Source organism: Artibeus jamaicensis, unplaced genomic scaffold (genome assembly GCF_021234435.1).
Source record: "Artibeus jamaicensis isolate MK-2021 breed Jamaican fruit bat unplaced genomic scaffold, CSHL_Jam_final scaffold_833, whole genome shotgun sequence".
Lineage (NCBI taxonomy): Eukaryota > Metazoa > Chordata > Mammalia > Chiroptera > Phyllostomidae > Artibeus > Artibeus jamaicensis.
In genome coordinates, this window is record NW_026522056.1 from 3,174,353 (window position 1) to 3,190,401 (window position 16,049).

At 53.9% G+C, this 16,049-nt stretch overlaps 2 protein-coding genes across 2 annotated transcripts in view; both read right to left on the reverse strand.

The window, feature by feature from the left end:
• Positions 1-713: 713 nt before the first annotated feature.
• On the reverse strand, positions 714-11,151 carry CUNH13orf46 (chromosome unknown C13orf46 homolog). Its single transcript, XM_053660075.1, has 6 exons — positions 10,962-11,151; positions 4,214-4,265; positions 3,428-3,641; positions 1,516-1,673; positions 839-866; positions 714-785 (listed from the first exon to the last, which is right to left on the reverse strand). Exons 1-6 carry the CDS (start codon positions 11,149-11,151, stop codon positions 714-716), a joined length of 714 nt encoding a protein of 237 aa, XP_053516050.1.
• Positions 11,152-13,301: 2,150 nt separating this feature from the next.
• RASA3 (RAS p21 protein activator 3) overlaps positions 13,302-16,049 on the reverse strand; it is a 115,726-nt gene continuing 112,978 nt past the window's right edge. Inside the window, exons 23-24 of the mRNA XM_037125672.2 lie at positions 15,835-16,018; positions 13,302-15,037 (exon numbers count right to left, since the gene is read on the reverse strand). Coding sequence (XP_036981567.1) covers positions 14,962-15,037; positions 15,835-16,018 — 260 coding nt within the window. The 3' untranslated portion in view covers positions 13,302-14,961. The remainder of the gene's footprint in view (positions 15,038-15,834; positions 16,019-16,049) is intronic.

The following is a 16,049-nucleotide window of genomic DNA, read 5'->3' on the forward strand; positions in this document are numbered from 1 at the left end:
GAGAGAGATTTTTCTGATTAAAATGTGCAAACAACTAAACCAAGATATTAATGTAGTTATTAATTTTTAGTGGAGAGAAATTGAATGAATTGCTATTTCCTTCCTCGTGTTTCTCTGTATTGTTTAAAGCAAAACAGACCCTTGGGCCCTTGGTTGGCACAGAAGTGAGCACCTCACCCTCTCCCAGCACCTTACCCTCTCCCAGCACCTTTTATGGCCTCAGGAAGTAAGCGATGGGGCTTTGACGGCCCTACAGTCTGCACCCCAATAGGGCGTAGGTAGTCAGGACACCTGCGAGGGGTCCTCCCGCTGCCTGTAGAACCAAGTTGTGTGACCCTCGCAGCCAAACCCCCAAACTAAGAAGCTGGCACATCCACAAGGCAACACCCTGCTCTCACCTCTTCTTCCCTTCTTTCCATCCCCCACGTTCTGGCCATTTTGTCAGTTGAAGAAATGGGAAGAGAGAGCCTGGCCTTCGAGTGAGGGGGGACTCAAATTGAAGGTTGAGCCAGATCCCGTAGGTGGCTAGAGGCCCTGTTGCCGGCCTCTCAGCCCCTCCAGACTCGGTAGGTGCTCAGGTCCCTTTGCGCCCCCAGAGGAAGAGGGGAGGCAGGCAGGCTTGGTTCTGCCCACTCTGCATGGGGCACGGTGGGCCCACCAGAAGCTGTGGTGGAGGAAAAGCCTCCCCACCTCCCCAGGTGCGAACTCATCACTCACTCGTCTTCTGACAAATCTCCCATGTCCATCTGGGGCTGCTTCTCCTCTCTCCTGACACATGTGACCACCTGCGGGAAGCAGCAGAAGTCCTTTAGGGGATGGAGTGGGGGAAAGACCTTACCACAGGCACCAGGACGAACATGCTGGACCTGGCAAGGGTCAAACAGAGTCATGAAGACTGCACTGGCCCTGAGCATCAGCTCACAACAGGGGGCGCCATCAAGGGGAAATTTCTAATTAAGGGACCCTGACCAAGGACTGTGCCCTGGATATGGCCACCGTGACCCCTGGATTACAGATCAGAGAAGGGAGCCCTTAGCCTCAGATCTGCCACAGGCCGAGCCTCCCTGAGTCCTTAGAACCTGTGGTGCCCCATGGTCGCCTCATCAGGAGTTAGTAACCATCTGTCTTCGCTGTGCTGCATGTTCTGAGGGCAGACATAAAAGGGGCAATCTGGAAAAAATAACTCCCAGCAGGAGATTAAACTTATCGAGACAAAAAACTTCTAAAAGATGACGGCTTGCTGCAGCAGAAAAGTGGAGAGACACATCCCAGAGAGGCCCTGGGGTCAACCACTTCTCTTTACAGAAAATGATGAGGATGAGGATGTGACAGTGATGACAATAGTGACAAAAGTGATGACGCTGCTGCTGATGGTAATGATAAGGATGATGTGATGGTGGTGGTGATGATGATGAAGGTGGTGCCGATGGTAATGGTATAGGTGATGATAGTGGTGATGAAGGGGATGGTGGTGATAATGATGGTGATTGTGGTGATGATGAAAATGGTGGTAGCAGGATGGTAATAGTGTAGGTGGTGATGATGGTGATGAAGACAATCATGATGATGGTGATGATGGTGATGGTACAGGTGGTGATGGTGTAGGTGTTGATGGTGATGGCAGTGATGGTGGTGATGATGAGGATGATGGTAATGATGATGGTAATCAGACACTCTTTGAGAGCTTTACAAGACAACCCTTGGGTGCGGGTCCTACTAAGATTCCCATTTTACACATGAGACAACTGAGGCTTGGAGAGGTAAGGTGCATTGGAGCATTTACTGGCAGAGCTGGATGTGGAGGCCAAGTCTCCAAATTCCCAAGCCTGTGCCCCTTCTACCACCTCAGCATAGTCCCACAAAGGAGTTCTTAGGGCCCAGGGCACCCCAAGAGTTGACTCAGCCCAGGAGCCTCTGATGCTGTTGGAATGTGTGCAGGTTAGAGTGAGAGAGAATGAAAAGGAGAAGAGGGTGCCCTCCGGCCCCTCAGGGCAATCCTCGCCACCCGGAAGCTTTCTCTATGCACCGAGCCTGTCTTTGCCTCTGCACCCAACAAACACGTGCACAAGGCTGGCTCCCCAGGAAAGCCTTGTGGGCCCCGAGTACAAGCATTTCCCGGCAGGTGGTTTGGCTTTGTTGTGTGAAGGTTTTTTACCTCCTCGGCATGGTCTCCCAGATCAATCTCCACAAACATAGATGGTTTCTGTGAATGGAAACCAAAGAGACATGGATGACAAGCTTGGGTAAGCTAGGGAGGTGAGCAGACTTCCTGGGAGGTAGCGTGTGCTCCTGACCCTGGGCAGTCGGTCAGAGCAGTTACCGCTGGGACCACCAGACACTGGCAATGCTCAGTCGGGGACCCTGCCAAGCTAGGCAGAGAGCTGCTGGCCGTGTGGATGGCAAGGCATCTGTGGGCCAGCTCTGGCAGACGAGGGCAGGGAGGAGCGTGGCCTTCCTACCTCTCCCTGCTCGCCTCCCAACAGGTCCCTGGCACCCCAGAGACTCTCTCCCTCCTCTTCCCTCTGAGAACCAGGGCTTGTGGGGGCAGGCCATGTCCAGATCTGGGGCAGCCCCTCCAAGCCCACCCCAGAACTGCTCAGTTGGGAAGCATCTTTCACTTCGCCTCCCACTTTGCCAAATTGTAAAGACTGTCTCTGAGATGTGAAAAGCCCCACAGTTCAGGTGTTGCTGCCCTAAGATCTCTCATTGGGCACCTGGGCTCCATCTACAATGTCTTTCCAATGGCAGCACTTTAATCAACACCAAGACAAGGATCTGGCATGGGTGAAAGACTCCCCAAACCCCCTGGAATCACACCAAGGACCATCTGTTGTAAATCCTGGTAAAACATATCCAGCTACCTTGCCGTTCCCCACCATATGAATTAAAATGGAGAATGACAGCCACCTTCCTCAGAAAGTGCCCTGTGCTGATTCCTACGATAGTGCTGACATGTCTCTGGCCAATGCTTCAGGCTCTGGGACTGGGACTGGGGATGTTTCCTTGGGCCAAGGTCAAGCTGAGTGTTGGGGTGTTGGGTCCTTGTCAGGGACCCACATGCCTTTAGCTGCCGCACTGTTTGGAGTTAGCACGCCTCAGCATAAGGCCAAGAGCAGAGTTTGACCTGGAAGGCTCTCTGGGGGTCAGGCTAGGACTTAGTCCAGACTATGTACCACGGTCCTGCCAAGATGACTCGGGACCACATGCCCACCATGCGCTCAGGGTCCAGCAGGACGATGCCTGATAGGCCTCCCCATCCGACTTCTGTCACCACGTTAAAAAGCTCTTGCCTTTTTTTCCAGAGGGACTTCCAGCTTTATGGACCCTGACTCCTGTTCCTGTAAGAAGACACCAAACAGGTCACTAAAGGTAAGACCCCACCCCTGGGGCACGGCAGTCTGTGGACATTGAAGGACCACAGTCTGACCTTGGCCTCCTGGGTGCGTATGTCTATGCTTTCGTCTTCTTCTTGCCGCTCCTGGTCACTGGCCTCGGAGTCACTCTTCTCGACTTCTGGTTCCAACTTCCCACCCTCCTGGTCTGACTGTTCACTCTCATGATCTGACTGTTCACTCTCGTGGTCCGACTTCCCAAGGGCATCCTGGTTCTTTCCCTGCTTGTCTTCCTCTAGGCTTGCCTGACTGTAGAAGTGGAAACAAGGGTTTGAAGTAAGTGTCACAGCTTCAGGATGACAACTTTCTCCCTCTGGGACACAGGCAGCTCTGGGAGCAGGTCTGAACTGTATGTGTAGGTGGAGAGGCACCTGAAGGTGCAGGGCCGCCCCTCCCTGAGGGCAGGGGGTGGGTGCGTAGACAAGGCAGGCGGCCTGCAGAGGTGCCGAGGCCAAGGCCGTGCTACTCAGGCTGGTTCTGTCCACACCACTGCACATCCAGACCCTTCCCAGCACGAGGCCTCCAGCAGGCTGGGTGGTTTGGGACCGGGACACCTCCCTGACTCTGGGCTGCAGCTGGAGGGGCTGCCTGAAGAAGTGGGCATGGGGGAAGGGAGGGGGCTTGCAGCCCTGAGAGCTACCTTAGCTCCTCCTGCCTCGAGCCCTCCCATCTGAGTGCCTGGGGTTCTCTCAGGACTCCTCGGGAATCCTCAGGGCCTCCAGGTCTTGACCTTGGTGCTGGCCCCACTTCCTGCCCCCACTGGCTCCTGTGTCCTTCACGAGGCCCTAGAAAGTCACCCCTGCCGGACAAAGCCCACCTACCAGACGGTGTCTTCAGCGTCACTTTTTAGGTCCTTTTCCTGATCTTCGGGCTCTGAGGAGGAAGGAGCAGTTTGTCATAACACTCCCATCACGTGGTCTGGGAGCGCTGCTGGCCCGGGGCCCCACAGCCCAGCCCCACTGGGATGGATGGGACCACCCCACAGGCGCTGGGTGCTGGGCGCCCTGCAGCTCCAGCCGCACTGCGGTGCGGCCTGACGACTGATGCTTACGACTGAAGCGATCTCAGTTTTCATCCTGACAGGTTGTCTCCCGATTCCCTGGCCCAGGATGTTGCCCACGCCCTACAGGGCCCCATCCCGGACATGGCCACTCCAGGACCTCTCTAGGCAGAACTCGGGGTAAAGCATGAGGCATTGCCCTTACAATAAATGTGCGAGACCCAGGGGGGCCTCTCGAAGTCCCCCCGGCCCCAGCACCCTAGACTAGATGCAGCAGAAATAAAGGGTGGGGGCGGGAGCCCACTGGGCAGCCCTGACCCCAGGGGCGGGTGACGCAGCCCCAGGAGGTGGGACTTGAGCCACACGCAGTTCGTCCAGCAAACTCCCCTCCTCACAGTTCCTCCTCTGAAGGGCATTGCCTGGGGTTCAGTGTAACCATTTTCCCAAGCAAATTGCTGACTGAAGTCTAGGTGGTAAGGATCTTCGTCCAGGCGTGAGAGACCAGTGCACTTGGTGGCTCAGAAACCTGCCTGGCAGCCAGCGGGCTGTCCTTCCAGCTGTTCAGCCTCCCATAAGTAGTGGCCGTCATTAAACAATTGAGGTAAAAGTGCATTTGGTGACACCGGCAGGATCAGAGCATGGGCCTCATACCGATTTTCAGTGAGCACAGAGACTGCCACTTCTAGGAGCTTGTCAACCAGGAGAGCCCTCAGGAGTATCTAAGAGGCAGCCCCTGAGGGGACCCAAGGTCACCAACGCCGACGGTTCTGTTTCTGCACAGTCACATCTGAGCCTGGAATGGCTGGGACGAGCGGTTCCCTGTAGTAGCTGCCCCTCCCCACGAGCAGCTTGGCCCACCCACCACCCCCAACACACCATCCGAGGGCCCCAAATGCCAGCACAGCCTGGGAAAAATGCCGAAGCTTAAGTAAAACTTTTAAAAATGATTTTATTTATTTATTTTTAGAGAGAAGGGAATGGAGGGGAAGGAAGGGAAACATCAATGTGAGAGAAAAACATTGATTGGTTGCATCTCTCACCCCCCCACCTGGAGACCTGGCCCACAACCCAGGCATGTGCCCTGACCTGGAATTGAACCGGCAAAGTTTCAGTTCCTGGGAGGACACACAACCCACTGAGTGATGCCAGTCAGGGCTCAAGTAATACTTTTGATGGGAGGCCTGGCCAGGGCACCTCTGAGCAGGCCCTGTCTTCGAGAACTGCCTCCCAGAATTTGGTTGTCGGATCAGCTACTCCAGGCCTTCCATTCGATGTGAATTCGGCTCACAGGCCACACACTGGGGCGCCTGCCCGACAGAGGAGGTGACGGCCTGGTTCCGGAAGGCGCCCGGCGCCCTGCTCTTGCTTCTCTCTCTGGGGAGTCCGACCTAGACAGTCCTCACAGACTCTCACGCTGTTCTGCTCCTGGAACACGTCCTCCGATCCCTGCCATCTTCCAGTGCTGTCCCTCCTGGGGACCTGGGCAGCCCTGCCTGGTGTACAGCAACCCGCCTTGGAGGGAGCTTCACATCCTGGCCAGGCCTTCTTGATGCTCAGCGCCTGGGGCCTTGGGCTGTGTTGTTGGGCATTTTCTTTGTCTCCGACTGGCCCGAGTTCCCTGTGGATGGGAACGAGGTATCCTTCATGTTCGCCTTCCACGGTGCCCACACAGGCTCAGGGGACATTTTCGATCCGTGGCTGTGCCGTCCTAGGCAGACACTGGCCACACCAGGGACAAAAAGCCCTGAGAGCAAAGGGTGGTGGTGCGAGGGAGGGGGTAGGACATCTGTCCTCAGAGAATTTTAAAACTTGGTACAGTTGTCCCCACTTACGTTCGGTCTGAAAGTATTAAATGGAAAATGCCAGAAACAAACAATACATTTTTAACTTGGTGCCATTCTGAGCAGCTTGCTGAAATCTCTAGCTGTCCTGCTCCATCCTGCCTGGGACGTGAAAAACCTTCTGTCCAGCGTACCCACACTGTGCAGGCTACCTGCCTGCCAGTCACTTGGTAGCCGTCCTGGTTACCAGTTCCACTGTCATGGCACCACACTGCTTGTGCAGTTCAAGGGACATTTACCTTAATAACAGCCCCAAAGCACAAGCGTGCAGAAAGAAGCCGTGAAGGGTTTCCTTTAAGGGAAAATGTGTGCACACGTAGGAAAAGCACAGTATATACAGGGCTGAGTTCCAGGCATCCCTGGGGGTCTTGGACCGTGTCCTCCGAGGAGGGGGGGTGGCGACTGCAGCTCTGAAGGCACCCCTCAGGGAGGAAAGGAGCACTCCAGCCTCAGCCTCAGCTAAGAGGACCAAAACGATCCAGGATCAATACTTTCCAAGCAGGGATTTAAAAAACGACTGTTTCTGGGAGACCCTCAGGAGCCTACTAGCTTGTGTACATGCGCGCATGTGCGTATGCTTGTCTGTGCCTGTTTTATTTCTAATTCCATCTTATTGATTACGCTCTAACAGTTGTCCCAATCTTCCCCCTTTGCTCCCTTTCACCCAACACTCCCCACTCCCTCAGGCAGCCCCCCTACCACTGGTCACATTCATGGGTCATGTCTAGGTTCTCTGGCTACTCCATTTCCTACACTGTACTTTACATCCCCATGGCTACTCTATGATTACCTCTTTGTACTTCTTAGTCCCCTGACCTCTCCACCCATTCCCCAAACCTCCTCCCATCTACCAATCATCAAAACCCTCTCCGTATCCATGATTCTGTCTCCGTTCCTCATGTTTGCTTAGTTTTTTAGATTCAATTGTTGATAGATTCGTATTTTTTTTTTTGCCATTTTATTGTTCATAGTTTCGACCTTTTTTTCTCTTAAATAAGTCCCTTTAATGTTTCCTATAATAATGGTTTGGTGAAGATGAACTTCTTTATTTTTTCTTGTCTGGGAAAAGCTCTTTATCAGCCCTCTGATTCTAAATGTCTTTGCTGGTAGAACAATCTTGGCTGAAGGTACCTGCTTTTCATGACTTTGACGATTTCTTGCCAGGCCCTTCTAGCCTGAAAAGTTTCTTTTGGGAAATCAACTGACAGTCTCATGGGAACTCCCCTATAGGTAACTAACTTCTTTTCTCCTGCTGATTTTAAGATTCTCTCTTTATCTTTAACCTTTGGCATTTCAATTATGATGTGTCTTGCAGTGGACCTTTTGCATCCATCTTGTCTGGGACTCTGCTTCCTGGACTTGCATGTCTATTTCAGTCACCAAATTAAGGAAGTTTTCTTTCATTATTTTTTCAAATAGGTTTCCATTTTTCTTGCTTTTTCTCTTTTCCTCCGGCACCCCATGAGGCAAATGTTGCAATACTTGAAGTTGTCCCAGAGGCTGCTTACACAATCCTCATTTTTTAAATTCTTTCTTCTTGTTGTTCTGATTGGTTGTTTTTTGCTTCCTTGTGTTCCAAGTCATTGATTTGATTCTTGGCTTAATTAACTCTACTGTTGTTTCCCAGTAAATTGTTCCTTATTTCAATTAGTGAGTCCTTTGTTTCTGGCTCATTCCTTTGTATGCTGTTAAGGTCCTCAATAAATTCCTTTAGCATTCCTTATAAACAGTGTTTTGAACTCTGCATCTGTTAGACTGTTTATCTCCATTTTGCTTAGCTCTTTTTCTGGAGTTTTGATCTGTTTTTTTCATGTGGGCCATGTTTCTTTGTCTCCTTGTTTTGGCTGCCTCCCTGTGTTTGCTTATATGTATTAGGTAGAGCTGCTTTGACTCTGTCTTGGTAGTGTGGCCTAATGCAGTAGGTGTCCTGTAGTGTCCACTGGCACAGCCTCCCCTATTACCCAAGCTGAATACTTGAGGTGCATCCTTCATGTGGGCTGAGTACACCCTCCTCTCGTAGTTGCTCCTTGATCGCTGTTGAAGGGTCTATGGGAGGGATGTACCCACACCTGTCAGCTTCAAGGATTGCCTGTGACCACTGACCACCCATCTCTGTCTTCCATGGAGGGCCAGCAGTGCAGGGGCAGGGTGGTGGTGCTCTGCATTCTGTGGTTTCCCAGGTGGTACAGGCCAAGTTCAGCCCCCACATGTGTTTTGCTTGGGGCTATCCTGACTGGGCTATAAAGCAATCTGAGATGGCTGCTACTTGTGCTGGACTTGGAAATTTCCAGGCAAAGTTAAACTGTGAATCTAGACTGGCTGCTGCTAGTGCTGGGCCTGGGACCACTTAGCAAAAGGTACAGGGGCTAGGGGTTCACTGAGTTTGGCTGTTGTTTGTTTGATAGGCTTTAGTAAGTTGTGAAGCATGAGGCAGGACCAGCCATTCATATGGAAAAGCCTCTGTTAACAGCTTGGCTGGTTCCATAAGTTGGATAGGACAGAGTCCCGTGGGATCACCAGGGCAAGGCAAACAGTGTTAGACAGGTTGATGGAGCTTCGTATATGACACCTGCCTGCTGGCTCTGTTGCTCTATGGAGGGAGGGTTCAGAAAAGTGACAATGACCTTTCTGTCTGGGAGAAACTGTCCCCCAGCTCGCCCCTTGATGCCAGACACTTCAGTTCCTCCCTATGTACCGCTGGTGCCTTCAAGCTGCTACCCTGGTGCTGGAAGTCCCTGTGTGTGGGTTCTTTAAGAGGAACTGCTTGGGACCCCAGAAGTTTCTCCTAGTGAGTCTCTGCTGGTTTTTGGAGCTAGAAGTGATAGGGTCCTATCTTCCTGTCATGGGAACCCTGGGTTGGGGGGGTCTGGTGTGGGGCTGGGACTTCTCACATGGGACCAGAGACATCCCTTCCAAATTTTTATCCACCACACATGCGTGTGGGACTAGCCCATTCCACATCTCCACCCCTCCTCCAGTCTGGATGGATATGGTTTCTTTAATTCTGTAGTTGTCAGACTTCCATTCAACTCAGTTTCTGATGGTTCTGAGTGATGGCTGTTCTATGATTTAGTTGTAATTTTGATGTGGCGGTGTGAGGAGGTGAGCTGCATTTACCTCTGCTGGCCTCTTGGCCTGTATGTGCCTGTTTTTGAAGACAGAGGGCTGTCCTAGGCAGGTCTTCAAATCTGGTTTCTTCCTATTATACATCTGAAGCATCAGGAAAGAAAGACCATTTTTCCCCCGACCCCCACCCTCACAGTGTGGGCAGCAAGGCCAGGGGCAGCCTTCCCCAGCATGCAGCTGGCGAGGACTCCTGCTCTGTGTCCTCAGGCTCTTGATTAAGCGACACAGTCTAAGAGCCCTGGTGGCAGACAGTGGGCCACACAGAGGCCTTCCTGCTGCCCGTCCCAGGGCCATCATTACTGGAGACGTGCCCTCTGTGTCTACTTGCAATATTTCCTGGGCAAACTTAGGCTGATTTCTTCTTTGGGGAACTTTGCTCCTCGAGTGAGCCTGGAGGATCGTGGCCCTGCGCAGAGCTTGACCGGGAGGGGACGGAGGAGCCACACCAACTTCGCCGGCATTGGCGCTGGGCCAGGATGTCCTCATCCTTCTCAAATGACACATCTTTGGATTATTACACTACAGAAGAACAAATATTTTCACGCCCCTACCCCTTTTACTTTTTTGATCCTCACCCAAAGACATCTTTTTGGATTTTTTTTCAATGCTTTTAGAGAGGAAAGAGGAAGAGAGAGAGAGAAAAAGATTGATTGGTTGCCTCTCATACCTGCCTGGACCAGGAATCAAACCCACAACCTGGGTAAGTGCCCCAACCAGGAATCAAACCTACACCCTTCAGTTACGGGGCGACGTTCCAACCAGCTGAGCCACACGGGCCGGAGCTGCACCCCTAGGGCTTGAACGAGCCGTGTTCCCGTTTACTGTTTCATTTCCGTGGCCTTCTGACACCCTCGTAAAAGGCCACTTCCTGGCATGAATTCCCAGGAGAACCAGACTGCGAAGTGCCCCAGCAAGTGACTGTACTGGTCACCACTGTCCTGCAGCCAACGCAGGGTCCTGCTGCTCTGGGGGAAGTGCCACAAGATGCCTACAGGTGGGGGGCCCGTGTTAGCTAATATTCAAGGTGCAGGTCCACCTAAGGACTAGGGCGTTTGGGGGCCCATCCCCTCTGTGACCATACCACGGCCTCAATTGGCATGTTTAGAAATATCCTAGAAATATCCTAGAGTGGCAAACATGGCCTAACGTAAGGGACAAGCCTACTCACTTTACAATTTAAAAGCCACATTATGCCAAGTGTGACAGGCAATACTATGCCTCACAGGTTCAAAGCTGACCCCGGGCCCTGGGAGGTGCCATGGTTCCTTGAATCAGATGGAGGCTGGACTCAAAGAAACTGTGTCACCCAGGGTCTCACTATAAACCTGAGACACTTCCCGTGCTAGCTCACCCGAGGCAGTGGTGTTCTCCGTGAGTCTGATGGCTTTGCAGGCCCACAGGGCTCCCCAAGGTCCCGGTCGGTCCTCACTCCCTTCACCCCGCCCCCAGAGGAACTTCCAGTCGGCCACCCACAGTGGGTGCCCGGCCCTCAATCTGGCCTCACCAGAGCCCCAGTCTGGTTGTCGCCTGAGAGCCCGTGTTCAGTGCCTGCCGCTTGGCCTTGGCAGAGCGGGCCACGGGGAGGGAGGCTGCAGGCCCTACCTAGCTCCTTGCCCAGCTTCTGGATGCTGCTCGGAGGGTCCCCCTTCTGGTGCAAGCCGCCCATGCTCCTGCTCCTCTGCAGCTCAGCCGCCTCGCTGGTCCCCTTGAGGTGTCCAGTGGCCGCCCCCAAAGGAGGGGCCCCGGCACCCGGCCGGTGCCTCCTGTGCACGCTGCTGGCATCCTTCTCCATCCTTCTGCTCCCGTCAGGTGTCGGGAAAGAAGAGGGACCGGCTCTCAACACGGCCTTAGACAGAGAACATGGCTTCCAACCTCTCCCGAGGGGAGCAGTCCAAGAGTGTGCCCAGGAGGCCTCCGTTGCTAAGTGTCCCCTGTGACATCACTGCAAGGTCAGAGGTCAGAGGTCATCCAGAGCAGCCCTTCACTTAGGCTGTGGGTTTGAGGAGCAGGCTTTGCTGCACCGCCCTCCTTCCTGGCCATGACTGGCCTATCCACCAGAAAAGAGAGGAAGGGGGGGCCAGGCAGGCTGAGGGGACAAAGTTGTCACAGACCCAATTGGGCAAGTGGACGCAGGACTCTGCAGCAGTGGTGGTGACCGTGGTCACCTCATCAATGGTGGGAAGGTGTTCTTTCTCCGTACCCTTTGTCTGGGGGCAGGCGGTTTGAACTGCACTAACGAAAACATCCACTTAAATTGGCATTTGCAGTCAGTACGAGTTTTCTGGCACTGTCATAACAAAGAAGCGCAGCCTGGGTGGCTTAAACATCATCTTTCTAGATTGAGAGAGGCCTCTCCCCTTGGCGTGTTCATGGCTGCCTTCTCCCAGTGCCCTCGCATGGTCGTCCCTCGCTGCGTGTCTCTGTCCTAATCTTCTTATAAGGACAGCAGCCACAGAGGATTAGGGGTCACACTAATGACTTCACGTGACCTTCACTGCCTCTTGAAATAGTCCTCTTGGACTGATCACACACAATCCGGTCTGAGGTACTGCGGGTCAGAGCTTCGTCAGCCCTTGACACAGCCTAACAGAAAACTTCTGATGTCCTGTTTGAGCACACAATTGTTTTCCCTCAGTCACCTGAGACCAGGAGGGACAAACCACAGTAGGTGCTTTTCCTAAGCCACCAGCTGATTGTTCTTGGGGTGTCGTAAATATTTAGGATGAAGCCAAAATGACTCCCTAATTCCACCTGCACTTCCATCCTATCCAACAAGCTTACAGCATCTTAGCTCATGGGGCCTCAGGTCCCCGAGTGGCCGATGCAGGCACAGATGTGGTGCCCTCATACCTGAGACATTCCTCAGAGGCACCTGCTCCAACCCCAAAGGCGTTAACCTTGGAGAGTGCAACCGAGGAAAGTCATAGCAGCGGGACGCTTAGGGGCAGCACTTTTCTTCTGGTAACAGGTTTTCTGGAGAAAGAGGAATTGGCAGCAACCAACTGTGACCTCTCACTGAGGTCCTGGGAGAGGGGCTTCTGGTCACCGTGTTCCCCTGCGTTTTCTCCTTTCAGCCTTCCTGATTCCCTTGGCCAGGCCTGGTCCTGGTGTGAACACGAGTCGCCGTGGCCCCTGCAGCCGCCCTGTGGTCCTGCTCTGGGTGCTTCTTCTGCACTGTTGGTGCCCACAGTCTCTCACCTCACAGGCAGGCGCTCCCCCTTCGGCCCCACCCTGCCCTCAGCTGCCCCTGCCCAGAGCAGAAGTGACAGCAGTGCCCTCCCCCAGTCCATGCCCCAGGGAAGGTGGCTGCAGCACCCCCAGGAATGTCTGATTCTTTTCAGAGCAGCTGACCCAGGTGGGAACTTAAAAACCTACTGAACGAAAAACAAATGGAGAAAAGAAATAAGAAAATGAGAAGATGCATTCTTCTCCGCAGAGGCGGGGTCTCCCCCTTAGAGACCCTGTTGTGCACCCAGCTCCTCCCTCTGCACCCCTGGGGTGGGGGGACAACCACCTCTGCTCAATGGCACTGAAGACCTGTCCCCCTCCTGCTCCTCCTGTCTCGGTCGCCTGGCCCGCCTGGTCCTCAAGCTGGGTCCTCAGACAGTAATGCAGGAGAGAGCCTGTCTTTCCCGGCCTCCTCCTCGAGCTGGACCCGTCTCCATCCACACCGGAGGTTCCCAGCAGAAGGCCCCCGGTAGCCCTTACGGTGCCCAGCCCTGCACCTTGCTGCCCGAGAGCACCACGGTTTCCAGCTCGGCCTGCAGCTCCAAGCTGGCCCTCGCCCATCAGAGGTGCCTCCCCTGTCCTCAGGGGCGAACCTCACCCGTCCTCACAGGCGTGCCACCCGGCTCCCCACCGGCCCGGCTCCACGGCACACCCCCATCTCCCACTCGCGCAGTTATCGGTGGTCACTCCTGGGAAACCACGCCAGTCCTCACAAAGAATAAAATGTCCGTTTTAATTGGCCGGTAAAATACATCACAAATCATTAGTATCTTATAAACAGAAACATCAAGTTACAAATCCATGTTAAAAACTGCCATTCGGTGAGCATCCCAAAGTTTATTTTTTGCAACATATTTCTCCACCATCTTTTTTTTTGCAGCAAGTAACATTACTATCTGCCATCTAGATTGAGTCTGAAGGACAGTCCCTGCGAACAAGAACAAAGATGGACACAAAAGCACATGGTCCTGCGTGTCTGAACGGTGCTTTCCAAAGCCGGCGCCTGCAGCTACGAGGGCTGCCTGGGAAAAGTCAGCAAACAGCTCCCCTTGCGTTATAGGACGCCCTCACCCCCAGAGAAAGCAGCCCCCATCGCTGCTCCTAAGGGCTTCAAAGAAACACAGTGCAGTACTGCTTCTGGGGCCCAGGGGGCGTCTGCACAGCTCAGTGCCTCCCACTTCAAGGTCAGCATTCCTTCCCTTCCTCTGTTTCCTTTTAATCCTATGTGTACTGATTTTAGAGAGAGAAGGAGGCAGAGAGAGAGACAGAAAGAGAGGGAGAGGGTGGGGGAGAGAACACTGATTGGTTGTCTCTTTTATGCATTCCGACGGGACTGAACCCGCAACCTCGGTATGTGCCCTGACCAGGGATCGAACCTGCAACCTTTCGGTGTATAAGACGACTTTCAACTAATAACTGAGCCCCCTGGCCAGGACCTTTCCTCGCTTTCTTTGGAGGACCTGTAATTAGTTTCCATGAGGTGTACCCCATTCCCTTCTGTGCCCTGCGGTGGCACCCTCCCTTTAAAAAGTCCAGGTTTGGAGATTCTGAGTTATTTTGTATCAAAGAGCTAAGTAAAAAACATTAGGAAAAACGGCTTGAAAATAATGCACATTTCTATTTTTTCTATTTTTAAAATCTTCCCCGAGTGTGGATCCTACTTTTCGGCCCCGCTGACAGCCAACACCACCGGTGCTTGAACTGGGCACAGAGCAGCTCCCAGCGTAGTGGTCAGCGGCTCGGGGGGCAGCCAGCAGCAGCGGGATTCTAACCTGCGGGACAGACGCCTGGAACTGCCCCCACCAGGACCTCAACAGAAGAACCCTGTACCCCTGAAACATCAAGAGCATCCTCAAATTGGGATCTCCGTGCACTTCTGCACATCCCGGCCAAAAAACTGACCCTCCAGCCAGGAACAACACCAACATCAAAAGCTGAAACCAGGAGGCCTCCTGCCCGTGGGTGCTGGGACAGCAGGCTCGTAGAAAAGAGTAATGCTCTCAAGGCCCCAGCTGTGCTGAGCAGCAGGCTCCCTGGGGCAGGTGCCACGGGGACCAGCAGAGGCAGTGGGGCACGAGAGGGACAGAAGCACTCGCTCTGCAGAGGGCGAGATGGCACCTCGGTCGGTCGGTCCAGAAAGGCCAGGTCGGGGCGCCCGCCCACCAGTGTGAATAAAGTGCATCGCAACCATAGAAACAGCCCTGGAGTCTCAGAAGATCAATGAGCTTGATGCTTGTCATCTGCGCCAGTGGAGGAAGTGTGGGTCCCTCCGCTTCCTTGCTCAGCCTTCTTGTCTTTGTCTCCCCGCTTTGCAGAGACCGAGACTTCTCTGGTGCAGCCCACGACACCGTCCTGGGACAGGGCGCCTCCAGGCTTAAATGGAATGGGTGGAGACCTCTGACTGCTGCCTGATGTAGCTCTGGAAACTCTTGTCTCCAATGGGGTGCTCCCTGCAAAGGGATGGGAGAGGAGAAAATGAGGTACAGCCCCCTCCACCACCAGAACTCACATGCACTTTCACTTAAGAGTCTTCCTTTCTATCTATATGTGTAATGTGTATCCTTTGTCATAAATATGAGAAACATAGATAAGCAAAGGAAAAAAGAATCAGCCCAAAGCCCCCGGTGGAAGCACCACTGAGACCCTGGTCACAGTGTGTAGGTCACGTGTGCACACATGATCGTGCGCACCTTGTGTGTGCAGTGAGCCCTTTAAGCGATTTAACCCAATGCTCCCAGAGTCGGCGAGGCTCTCCCTGGCCTCCTTTCTTGGGGTGGCAGGAGGCACGCAGTGTGGCTAGACTGTCTGCAGGTGCAAGGCGGATGGTAGGCAGAGGGGACATGGGCAGCCAGGCTGAGCATGGGGTTGCTGTACCCCCAACCCTCCTCAGAAGACGTCAACAGGGCCCAGGCCAGAGCTGGCCTCCAGAGACAGGGAAAAGGTGCAGGACGTGCTGCAGGTAGGGCTGCTGGCCCAGGAAAGCCTAATTTTGGAAGGAAATGAGCTAGGGAGGCGGGAGGCGGGAGGGACAGAAGAGGCAGGGGGCGGGAGAGGAGGAGGTGCTGCCCCCGGGACACTGCCCAGAGGGTGCTGGAGGGAAGAGTGGCCCTGCTCGGAAGGAGCCAAGGAGCCTGCGCAGTCGCCCGCGCTGCGCACAGTGGCTCCAGGGCAGGCCCGACGCCCTCCTCTTCTCTGGTTCTCCATGCACCCTGCTGAGACTTCCCGTGCAAGGGCGTGCCATACTCACTGGCTCCCGTATTTGGTCTTCTTGAACTTGTCCCTTTTGTACTGGGCGTGCTCCTGCTCCAAGGCCCCGACCCGGGCAATGACCTGCTTCAGTGTCTTGTAGGTCTCCTGGGGGTCGTCGATGATGAAGGTCGAGTACTCCTCCTGCTCTGGGCCATCGTACACAGATCTGCTCCCACAGGCCTCTGCATCATGGGGGGCAGGGTGGGAGGTCAG

Coding starts and splice junctions, on each gene's coding strand:
- CUNH13orf46 (XM_053660075.1), bottom strand. CDS start 11,151: ATGGAGAAGGATGCCAGCAGCGTGCACAGGAGGCACCGGCCGGGTGCC. Junction 4,266..10,961: donor GAAGCTGGGCAAGGAGCTAG/GTAGGGCCTGCA, acceptor CTTCCTCCTCAG/AGCCCGAAGATCAGGAAAAG. Junction 867..1,515: donor ACCTACACTATTACCATCCT/GCTACCACCATT, acceptor GACCCTTGCCAG/GTCCAGCATGTTCGTCCTGG.